The sequence below is a fragment of the Carcharodon carcharias genome, chromosome 32, assembly GCF_017639515.1.
Source record: "Carcharodon carcharias isolate sCarCar2 chromosome 32, sCarCar2.pri, whole genome shotgun sequence".
Classification (NCBI taxonomy): Eukaryota; Metazoa; Chordata; class Chondrichthyes; order Lamniformes; family Lamnidae; genus Carcharodon; species Carcharodon carcharias.
In genome coordinates, this window is record NC_054498.1 from 6,129,926 (window position 1) to 6,142,223 (window position 12,298).

The window sequence follows — 12,298 nt, forward strand, 5'->3', positions numbered from 1 at the left end:
AGCTCACTACCACAGAGTGGGTGAGGTGACTAGTATAGATACATTTAAGGGGGAGCCGGATAAACACATGAGAGAGAAAGGAATATAAGGATATACTGATAGGGTGAGATGAAAAGGGGTGGGAGGAGGCTCGAGTGGACCAGAAACACTGGCATGGACAATTTGGGCCAAATGGCCCATTTCTGTGCTTTCTATGTAATATTTAAAATGCTGAACATATTTGTTACAATAGTTTATACAGAATCAATACAACCATTAAGAATGATATTTCTCTGTCCACTAAACACACTGCTCACAGCTGGGGTAAGGAAGCAAGCACGGCTGAAGCCCTGTAATTCCTTGCCCAGGTAACATTCTTCGTGGATGAGTCTGAGGAGCTGGCAAATCAACCATGGAAAGCATCACAGCCAAGGCCAATCTGTCCTGGCACTGACTAGACCAGCAATCGGACCCTTGGCTAGTTCTTCATTCCCCTACTCCAGAGGTACAAGACCAATTGATCTCCAACCAAAGCTGAGGTCGGCTGAATGGTCCAGACCAGCAGTTACACCTGTGGTCTGGGTCAGGCTAATAGTTGCTTAAACCAGAGTTAGGTGTGGAGAATTGGTTCTAGGTCCTCCTGACAGATGTGAGAAGGTACAATATATACACCCGGGTATTCCTCGCCTTTTCCTGCCCTTAACTCACTGCTGATCTCACACATTCATCTGGTGCTTGGGAATCAAGAACGGGAACTTTTTAAAAAAAAAAACATTATTTTATGGGATGTGAGCATCGTTGGCTGGGCCAGTGTTTGTTGTCCATCCCTAACTGCCCTTAAGAAGGTGGTGGTGAGCTGCCTTCTTGAACCGCTGCAGTCCATGTGGTGTAGGTACACCCACTGCGCTGTTAGGGAGGGAGTTCCAGGATCTTGACCCAGCGACAGTGAAGGAACGGTGATATATTCCCAAGTCAGGGTGGTGAGTGGCTTGGAGGGGAACTTCCAGGTGGTGGCGCTCCCATCTATCTGCTGTCCTTGTCCTTCTAGACGGTAGTGGTCGTGGGTTTGGAAGGTGCTGTTGAAGGAGCCTTGGTGAATTCCTGGCAGTGCACCTTGTGGATGGTACACACTGCTGCTACTGTGCATCGGTGGTGGAGGGAGTGAATGTTTAAAGTGGTTACAAGCTTAAAAGCTCATGTAAGGAATTCTCACCTCAGGGTCTGCAAAAGTCTCAATGAATCTTTGAAAAGAATAGGTTCCGCTTTGCAGAATGAGGTCTCCTCCTTGGTCGGAAGTTTGTCCGCAGAGAATCAAGAGCTTCTGGCGGGATGAGTCTGTCACGAGTGAGTGAACCTAGAACAGGACACGAGAAATAACGCAGTTGGAATTAGCTGCCCAGCTCCATCTGACTCCTGCACAATGACTCCAGTCTCCATGCTGCCACTGCGCCACTTAAAGAGATGCTGCCAGGGCCAGCCAACAACATTGCACACACTGAGGGCATCCCAATGGCAGTCAAAGCAAGGTGTTCATTCGCTGAACATCCACCTGGCAAAGAAGCTGGATGTCAGTCTGCCTTTAACGTACGTTACGCTGGGCAGTGTAAATAAACCCGCGCGTTGACAGCTTCTCCCTTCCACATAGCTCTGCTCCCCACCCCACCCACCACCAGCAGAAACTAGTCCTTATATCTGTGCCCGAACCTTTCCCCAATTAATCAGCTGCCCTTAATCACAACTAGAGCATGCAGTCAATCATCACAATATTTGAAAGTGTAACACAAGGAACTACTGACAGTCAGTCTGTAAGCAGAGCCGAAGGTGGTCACAGAACTCCTTCACCCATGAGAACGCTATAGCCTAATCTTATAAGCCTTATAAATATATCATTAGAAACTAGCTGGTTTCCCATGGCATTGAACATGGAGGCTCACTGGAGACACTAACTCATGACAAGAGGTGTATTGTGCTACGTTACAGTGACTGAATTAAGTCAAATTCTGTTCTGCCCAATCAAGAACTGGTGCTGGGGCAAGAGTTACAGGAAGTAAGTGAGACAGTTACAGAAAGTGTGCATTGCACACAAAACCTTTTACATATTTTTACCTGTACGTTACCAATCTCCCAACCCTCTTACATTTGTATTTATCTGGACAGTATAGGAACCTTGACATTTCCTCTCACCCTCCCTATGCTCCAAGCACACTGTGCTGAGTGCATTATCTCATCAATGTTTTTCTGAGTATTGGCCCTTCACTTAATCTTCTCAATGTAAACAAATGGCTCTTCCAGTTTCAGAATGAGACAAGGCGCTTGGAACCTTTACCGTTCATGGCAATGGGAATAACAACTGTGAGTAAATTCAGGGCGATTAATCCCACAAACTGATCATTGTTACCTCAGAGGCGACTGTGTCTTCAGCAGGATTAACTAGGACCACAGTCTCTAGGATGTCACTCCTGTGGTGAAGTGTCTTCTGGCCTGGAGTGAAATAAAGAGAATGATTTTGATTATAGACCTCCAAAGCTGACCACTCTATACCAGAACCCTCCAGGGCTCCTCTGAAGTCTCCAAGAATGAAAGATACGCCGACTCACAACCACGTACCTAGGATTCACAGGCTAGACACCACCACGGATACCAATTTGGTTGCAACAGTCAGCAGTGTCAGGCACATCCCAAGCTTACAATTTTTGAGCCGCTATGTTAGAAATCTCCATACTACAACCTAACCGGGCTACAGTCAAGCAAGCATGCATCACATATGGGTCAGGAACAACTGACAGAGACTGCGGTGAGATGGAGAAATGAATTTCTATTCAGTGGGTGGAGTGCTATGTCTCCGCCCGCCAACAGGATCTTCTGGTCCCGCCAAAGTCAATGGGCTTTTCAGCGGCTCGCCTCATTTTACAGCCCCTCCCCCGCCCCAACACTGGGCTATAAAATTCTGCCCAATGTCTTGCCAAGTCAACCTCAGGCCATCCCTGAAAACTTAACAGGCCAATTAAAGGCTTTGTTTTTGAGATGTGGTCACTGTTGTCATGGAGGAAGCACGGCAACCGAGCTCCCAGAAACAGCAACGCGATAGTGAGCAGATAATCTGCTTCTTGTGTTGGTTGGGGGATAGATATTTGACCTAAGGCACCAGGAAGAGCTCTACTCTCCTATAAATAGTGTTTAAATAGGAATTCACCAAGGCTCCTTAGGCAGCACCTTCCAAACACACCTCTACCACCTAGAAGGACAAGGACAGCAGATAGATGGGAACACCTCCCCCTGGAAGTTCCCCTCCAAGTCACTCACCATCCTGACTTGGAAATACATCGTTGTTCCTTCACTGTCGCTGGGTCACAATCCTGGAACTCCCTCCCTAACAGCACTGTGGGTGTACCTACACCACATGGACTGTAGCGGTTCAAGAAGGCAGCTCACCACCACCTTCTCAAGGGGCAATTAGGGATGGGCAATAAATGCTGGCCCAGCCAGTGACACCCACATCCCGTGAATGAATAAAAAAATGTTGTTGGATCTTTCAGTCCACCTCAGAGAACAGCTGGGGCCTTGTTTTAACATCTCATCCAAAAGACAGCGCCTCTGACAGTGCAGCGCTCCCTCAGCACTGCACTTGGAGTTGTCAGCCTTGCTTTATGCTCAAGTATCTAGTGAGGGAGCTGAGCTCACAAACACAAAACATTAAAGATGTCAGCAAAAAGGCATGTCCAGAATTTTTGGCATAATCAGTTTGTGTAACTCAATTTTTTAATTGTTCCATACCATACAGGGAATAGAAACATAGGCTTCAGAGGAGGGGAATCACTAACTCAATATTTAGACATAGTGAAGATGTTTGCACTAGTGGGGAGCTGAGGCTCATCACCATAAGACAGTCACTAATAAATCCAGTCAGGAATTCAGCAGAAACTTCTTTATCCAGAGAGTGGAGAGAATGTGAGACTCGTTACTACGGGGAGGGGCTGAATAACATTGCTACAATTAAGGGGAACATTTCACACTCCCAATACAACGCCCTGCTGCTTGGCCTAAATAGCCAAGTGGTTATGGTACTGGGTTTGTAAGCCCCAGATCAAGAGTTCAAATCTCACAATGGCAAACTATGAAACAATATAACTTTAAGCTTGGCCTAAATAGCCAAGTGGTTATGGTACTGGGTTTGTAACCCCCAGATCAAGAGTTCAAATCTCACAATGGCAAACTATGAAACAATGTAACTTCATCTGAAACAGATGGAAACAGGTTTACTCAAAAGAGTATCAAGAGTTCAAATCTCACAATGGCAAACTATGAAACAATGTAACTTCATCTGAAACAGATGGAAACAGGTTTACTCAAAAGAGTATCAAGAGTTCAAATCTCACAATGGCAAACTATGAAACAACGTAACTTCATCTGAAACAGATGGAAACGTGTTTGTACTCGAAAGAGTTACAACGCCCTGCTCGCTGTGTCCAAATCAAGAATCTTTGCACCATGTTTTCTGAGTGGATTCTGGTCCATTATCAACAAGCCTCAGTCACCCTTCCCCATCACAATCTTTTATCACCCAAACCATTAAATCTTGATGAGCTTTGATCCTGCAACATTTCAACACTGATCTCAGTCAAGGGCCACATACGGGGCCAATGGTTTAAGGAACCAAGTGGTCATTTTGAACGAGCCTCCATTTACGGCAGTCCCACTTCAGAAAGCTGCGAGGGAGCTGGTGGGAAATTTTGCTGCAGGTACACTGAATGTTTGGTGACACTGGGGGTGGGGGGGGAAAAGGGATGGTGAAAGAAAAGAGAAACTTGCATTTATATAGCACCTTTCACAAGCTCGGGCTGTCCAAAAGTGCTTCATAACCAATGAAGTAACTCTGAAGTGTAGTCACTGCTGTAATGTAAGAAATACATCAGCCAAGTTACGCACAGCAAGCTCCCACAAACAGCAATGTGGTAATGACTAAATAATCTGTTTTGGTGGGGTCAGTTGAGGGGTAAATATTGGCCAAGGCACCAGGGAGAATGTCTTCAAAATAGTCATTTAGTGGTTCAGAACTTGAATATTGCTAAAAAGAGAGACATGTTGCTGAAGCTTTTTTTCTTGCACTCATCAGGACAAACACAAGAATACCAAATTTCAAACAATCACAACAATTAATGCTACAGGAGAAAAGGATGCTGATTGGTTGGCAAGTCGACTCATTGGCACTAACGCTGCCATGGCGAAAGCACTGGGAACCTCAGGTAAGTGGCCAATTGGAGTCGACTTGCCAGCCAATCAACAGCTCTTTTCTCCTGTAGTATAAACTGTTGTGATCATTTGAAATTTAACATTCTTTCATTTGGCCTGGTGAATGAAGACAAAGCGCTTTGGTAACATGTCTCTCTTTTCAGCAATATTCTGCAAAATAATGGCCACTGGATCTTTTACAGCCATCCGAGAACAAACAGGGCCTCAGTTTAAAGCCTCATTTGAAAGAAACAAACATGGAAACCCCTGGGGGTGTCCATCCTAGCCAACTAGAGCCACACAGCAGTGAGTGCAGGTGAAATCTCACTCAGTGGCTGACTAATATCCCATCAGTTCATTAGCAGTCGTAATAACACAAGCAGGTAACCCATGTTGAGTATATTTATGCAAATCTCTCCCTCCCTCCACTCAAAAGCCCAATGTAATAGGCTAACCTCTGTGTTTAAACTAAACCTGATCCAGCACAAGGACCGGTATTAGAATGCAAATATTAACCAATGCGTCAAGTTCACCAATGTTCCTCATTTACAGAAGTGTCTACACTTTAAAAAAAGTGCTTCATTAGCTGTAAAGAATCCTATGGTGGTGAAACATGCTGTAGAAAGGCAAATCAGCGAGTCATTATGGCACCCAAGGAGACGGTTGCATAGTGGTAATGTCACTGGATAGGCGATCTAGACACACAGTCTACAGGCACGTGTTCAAATCCTACCACGGCAGCTGGTAGAATTTAAATTCAGCAAATAAATCTGGAATATAAAGCTAGTTTCAGTAACAGTGACCATGAAACAATTGTTGTAAAGCCCCATCTGGTTCATTAACATCCTTTAGGGAGGGAAATCGGTCATCCTTACCCAGCCTGGTCCCACACGTGACTCCAGACCCACAGCAACGTGGTTGACTGTTAGCTGCCCTGTGAAATGGCCTTAGCAAGCCACTCAGTTCATGGGCAGTTAGGGATGGGCAACAAGTGCTGGCCTTGCCAGCGATGCCCACTTCCCATGAAAGAACAAAGAAGAAGGTATGTCAGTTGAGTCCATGCCAGGTCTCGGTAGAGCAGAGGAGGGCAAGCTGCGGGCCCACCAGGGTTCTGAGTGCGGGCTCGAGAGACATTTTGTTGAACAGTGCCCACGCGCAGGGCTGCCAGGTTCAGTGCAGTTTTTTTTCCTTGCCGGTGTTATTAAAGTGATACATGTGCAAAGCAAGGGCACCGTGAAGTGAGATGCTTGCTGATTGCACACAACATTGACTGTGAGAGCCATGCGTCGGAAGTGCTGGTAAGCTTCAATTGGCACTGCCTTGCAAATTGTAGGTATGCAAGCGGCGTTAACAAAATTACCCCATCCCGGGAGACCACCTTGGTTACGACACTGGCGGACGTCGGAGGTTGCGCTTTTTTATGTTACTTTAGCCGGTAATTTAATTTGTCCCTAATTATATAATGGGTCGCGTGTGCCTGATTTCAATGTCGGGGCCCACTGAGGTGAAGCAAAGACCCACCCCGCCCCCCACCCATACAGCCCATTCACTAGCCTAGAGCAATCCAGTCATTCCCACTCCACCGCTCTATTCCCGTAACCCTGCAAGTTTAACTCCCCCTAGCGCCCGTCCAATTTCCTTTCTAAATCATTGATCCTCTTCGCTCCCACCACCCTCGTGGACAGCTAGTTCCAGGTCCAAGTCACTCGCCATCCTGACTTGGAAATATATCACCGTTCCTTCGCTGTTGCTGGGTCAAAACCCTGGAACTCCCTCCCTAACAGCACTGTGGGTGTACCTACACCACATGGACTGCAGTGGTTCAAGAAGACAGCTCACCACCACCTTCTCAAGGGACAACTAGGGATGGGCAATAAATGCTGGGCCCAGCCAGCGAAACCCACATCCCATGAATGAATAAAAAAGTTCTTGCACAAAATCTCAAATCAGAGTCCCTGGTCATTGTATCATCAGTCTTTCATTTGCATTATAAAACTTTTGATTGCTGTCATAACAAAAATAAATATCTATTTTTCTCTTCTCAACCTTTCAGTATGATATACATCTGTACAGGAAACAGCAGAAATGAACACTGAACTATTGCCTGAATTTTGGTCAATAAAACACTGGATCCCAAACCCCAGTTATCATACCCCCAGTCACCACCCCTCGCCTCCCCACCACCAGCCAAAAAGGGGGTGGGTCTAGGATTTGTTTTCTCCGAGGGAGGCCAGTGTCAGTAATGGAATCGCAGTGAGCCTATTGAAACTAAAACAGGAAAATGTTTGAGAGCAAAATTGGGAAATTATACCAAGAGCAAGGGATGCATTTTCAGGACAGTTCCCTCCATTGTGTACAAACGTCTCTCTTTAAACATGCAGTGCTAATCGCTGCCGATTAAAACATACCGGGATTAATTTTCCGACTTCAGTGAAAAGCTTGAAGAGATGCCTATAGCACCTTTCAAAGAACTCAGCGGCTTGTTCGAATACAAAGATCAGTTCTGTTAGCACGGCCCAATTAGTCATCTCTGGTGACATAAAACGGCATTCAGTCAGTCCCGCAGCAGCTGAACGCGTACAATGGTTGGCTTCCCCATTGTGCATCAACCTCATTTACACAGCACAAGGGGCAGTATCCAGCTACTTACAAATAACAGACTCCCTCAGCCTTCAGCTGCTCCATCTGTCCACTGAAAATGGCCGAGCGTTTGTCCCATTTTCAGACTAGCTGTGACGTGTGATGTGAATCGCTTGGGCCCTCCACCATTGATCCAATTAAAGTCACTACACCAATTATAGCACAGGTATTTTTGGTAGCAACTAAAAGATAGGGAGACCAGATTTCAGATTTCTCTGGTTTTCATCTATTCAAGCAAATGTTTCATTTCTTAACAGGTCATGATAATTTTCCAGTACAGTCCTTTGAATGACCCTGTCTTGCTCTTACACTTTCCTCCCATGTGCATCTTAAGACTCACCACATTGTCTTGCATGCTAATTGATTTTTTAAAAATTCATTCACGGGATATGGGCTTCACTGGCTAGGCCAGCTGGCTATCACTAGTTGCCCCTTGAGTTGCCTTCTTGAACCGCTGCAGTCCATGTGGTGTAGGTACACCCACAGTGCTGTTAGGGAGGGAGTTCCAGGATTTTGACCCAGTGACAGTGAAGGAACGGCGATATATTTCCAAGTCAGAATGGTGAGTGACTTGGAGGGGAACTTCCAGGTGGTGATGTTCCCATCTATCTGCTGCCCTTGATCTTCTAGATGGTAGTGTTCGAGGGTTTGGAAGGTGCTGCATAGTAATCTTGGTGAGTTCCTGCAGTGCATCTTGTAGATGGTACACACTGCTGTCACTGTGTGTAGGTGGTGGAGGGATTTGTAGGAAAGATTGTCACATCTCTCACTCGACACTCACTCAAATACACAAACCAATAGCAGAGAAAATTTGCCAACAAAAGAAATACACTGGATCAGGACTTAGTCAGTGAGTGGGTAACTAACCAGCGAGGGAGACAACACCATGAGCAGTGAGTGTCGGTATGACTGCACACAATTAAATAGTGACCAAGTCCCTCGGAAACTAGGCCCAGCAGTTATACAAAAGCCTGACTCTAAATCTCAGCAGCTGCTGTGTTTGTCCTGGAATCTTCCAGAGACTTGTGGAATGTTGGAAATGGCTGGTTTGTTCATTTTTAGCTACTTCTGGCCTCAGAGGTAAACTATGGAATGTCAAAACTAGCAATTCGCACTGGCCAGTGTAACAGTCCAGGAAAATATGACTTTTATTTCTGTAGCACCTCTCATGACCTCAGAAGGTCCTAAAGTCCTCTACGCCCACTAAATTACTTTTTTGGAGTGTGGTCACTGTCGTAATAGAGGAAACACAGCAGCAAGCATCCACGCAGCAAACTCCCAAAAACAGCAATGTGATAATGACCAGATCATGTATCCTTTAATAACGTTGTTTGAGAGATAAATATTGGCCCAAGGACAGTGAGGAGGACTCCCCAGCTCTTATTCGAATAGTGCCATAGGATCTTTTATACAGGGCACAGAGAGCAGCCGGGGCCTCAGTTTCATATCTAAGGTAAAAGATGGCACCTCCGACAGTGTAGCATTCCCTCAGTATTGTATTGGAGTGTCAGCCTGGATTTTGTGTTGGATTAGTCCTGATATCTTCATACAGAAACCAGGTAAAGCCTGCAGTCTCTACAATGGGCAAAACAGAATGGATTTTGCCAAATTGTTGCTTGTAACCACGTTGGATAATCTGGTTAACACTAGTTAAATCAGTCAGTAGAATAATTGCTGTCTCCGCAATGATAACAGCAGTTATTAACTCTATTATTAACAATTGATTAACCAGCCAATGCCAACATGGGAAACACAAGCTACAGAATCCATTCATTAATAGACTTTAGCACCACACACAGTGCACAAAGTCATTTGCAATAAACCCTTCCCTCCCCTCTCCTCTCCTCTCCAATTATACCCCCCACCCCATCTCCCAGAAGTGCCAGTCTCTATTGCAGGCTGGTTGTTGTGATCTGGAAGGCGCTGCCTGAAAGGGCGGTGGAAGCAGATTCAACAGGAGCTTTCAGTCGGGAATTGGATAAATAATTAAAAAGCAAAACAAAAATGCAGGGCTGTGGGGAAAAGACCAGGGAGGAGTGGGATTAATCAGATAACTCTTGTCAAAGGGTTGGCACAGGCAGGAAGGGCTGAATGGCCTTCTTCTGTGCCATATCATTGTGTGATTAGAACAACCCATGGATTCCATTTAACTTGCAATTGCAATTCTATAAAGTCATATAAATACTGTGGCTAGAAGAGGTCAGAGGCTAGGAATTCTGCAGCGGGTAACTCACCTCCTGACTCCCCAAAGCCTGTCTACCATTTACAAGGCACAAGTCAGGAGTGTGATGGAATACTCTCCACTTGCCTGGATAAGTGCAGCTCCCACAACACTCAAGAAGCTCGACACCATCCAGGACAAAGCAGTCTGTTTGATCAGCATCCCATCCCTTAACTGCTAACCAAATATGTTCCACCATAGAGAATACAATCCATATACCTTTGTGCTAAGTGTCAAGAAGAAATTCCTTAATAAATAGCACCCTCCCCTTATACATACCTAACCCACTCAAGTTTGCATCATGGGTCATTAATTCAAACAATTTCCTCATTATAATATTTTACAGAAACAGAAAGAATGGAATTACCCAGAAGGAATGAATGAATCCCAATCAAACTCCATGGCTCTTTTAAAGAATAATTTAATGTTACTGCACAGCAACAGTAAGAGTGGCAGTATATCTTTGGGAGATACAATAGGGTGAGACACCATTCAGAACTCATCTCAATCGCTTTAGCTCAAAACTGTCACTCACTCCACTGTGTGTTCCACCTGGCTTTAGGGGGAATTTGAAGACTGATGGGACATGTGTCCACAAAGCTCCGTGTACATGGGGAATCATGCATGTTCAAGTTCCGTGTACACAGGGAATCATACATGCACAGAGCTTCATGCGCAAGCAGGATCAAACAGACACAGAGATTCATGTACATGTAGAATCACACTCCCACAGAGCTCCACGGACACATAAAATCATGCACACACACAGTTCCGTGTACGCGAAGAATCATACACACAGAAAGCTCCATGTACACATGGAATCGTACATGCTCAGAGCTCCATGTAAACATGGAATCACACTTACACGTGGTATCATGCATACAGGGCTCCACGTAAACACATGAGTCAGGTGTGTTTGGTGACTGATGCAGCATTCAGTCTGCATTTCACAGCTAGTTAAAACCCAGCATTGACTGGAGTGAGAAGCTGAGCCAAACCAGATCAGGCCATTGCCAGAGTTGATCCTGGTTTATGTTGGCTCGGGTGTCCTCGGCTGGGACCAGAGCAGCGGTTTCTCACACGGCCTTAATTGCCTGATATCCAGGCCGGCAGGGGTGACAGGGGGAGAAAGCAATCAGGCAGCATCTGAGGCCCTCGTCCATTTTCAGACTCCTTGCTGGGAAATGTCTGCCTTTTGTGTTTTTATTTCCATTTATCAGACACATCATCAGATTACTCGATAACCCACCACACCCCTCTAACCCCCTCGCTCCTTAAACACGATGGAAGCACATCACCATGGCAACAGGCATGAAGGCCTGTGCCGCACATGATAAAAAGCTGCTGAACATGTTCTCTCACTGTCAAGGATTTAATTCAACCCCCCGCCCCCCACTAAATTCCTTAAATTACTTTGACAATATTTCTTTTCTAGTTAGAAACCGCACACTGGACAACAACGACCACCTAATTCCCTCACCATGGTTACCAAGGAGTTATTGGATGCTCCCGGGCCATAATCAAACACTGTCCCTCCACAGGCAAATGCACACAGTGTCACAACAGATGCAGCAGTAAGGTTGCTGGATTAATAATCCACAGGCCCGGGTTAGTGCTTTGGGGACATGGGCACCATCACGGCGGCTGATGAAATTTGAATTCAGGAAATAAATCTGGGAAATGAAGCTATTCTCAGTAATGGTGACCATGAAACTGCCTCCGATTGTCATCAAAAATCCATTTTGTTCACTAAGGTCCTTTAGGGAAGGAAATCTGCCTGCCTTACCCGATCTGGTCTACGTGTGACTCCAGTCCCACAGCAATGTGGTTGACTCTGAATTGGCCCAGCAAACCCACTCAGTTCAAGGGCAATTAGGGATGGGCAACCAATGCTGGCCTCGCCAGTGACACCCATATCCCATGAAAGGATAAAATAAATGGTAGGTTGCGTGAGAGATTATCTATGAAGCGCTTTTGGGTGTTCTGAGGCCGTGAAAGGTGCTATATAAATGCAAGTTGTTTCTTTAACTTCACATAAACCCAAGCCCAGTGTCACATAACTACTTTCAAGAGTGAGGTAGACAGATTTTATTGGGTAAGGGATCGAGGGATATGGATTGATGGAGGTTAAATGAGTTTGAGGGATAGATAATACCACGATCAACTTGAATGTTGGGGAATCGAGTCTGAGGGGCTGAGTGGCCTCTTTTCCGTTGCTTTGACCTACCT

At 45.5% G+C, this 12,298-nt stretch overlaps 1 protein-coding gene across 3 annotated transcripts in view; it reads right to left on the reverse strand.

The window, feature by feature from the left end:
• The window catches only part of LOC121271926 (microtubule-associated protein 1A-like), a 47,640-nt gene that overhangs the window by 24,908 nt on the left and 10,434 nt on the right, over window positions 1-12,298 (reverse strand). For all 3 annotated transcript variants that reach the window (XM_041178168.1, XM_041178165.1, XM_041178167.1), the window contains exons 2-3: window positions 2,378-2,460; window positions 1,193-1,333 (exon numbers count right to left, since the gene is read on the reverse strand). Coding sequence is in view for 1 of the 3 variants with exons in the window: in XM_041178165.1 (XP_041034099.1) it covers window positions 1,193-1,333; window positions 2,378-2,460 (224 nt within the window). In the remaining 2 variants the exon portion in view is untranslated. The remainder of the gene's footprint in view (window positions 1-1,192; window positions 1,334-2,377; window positions 2,461-12,298) is intronic.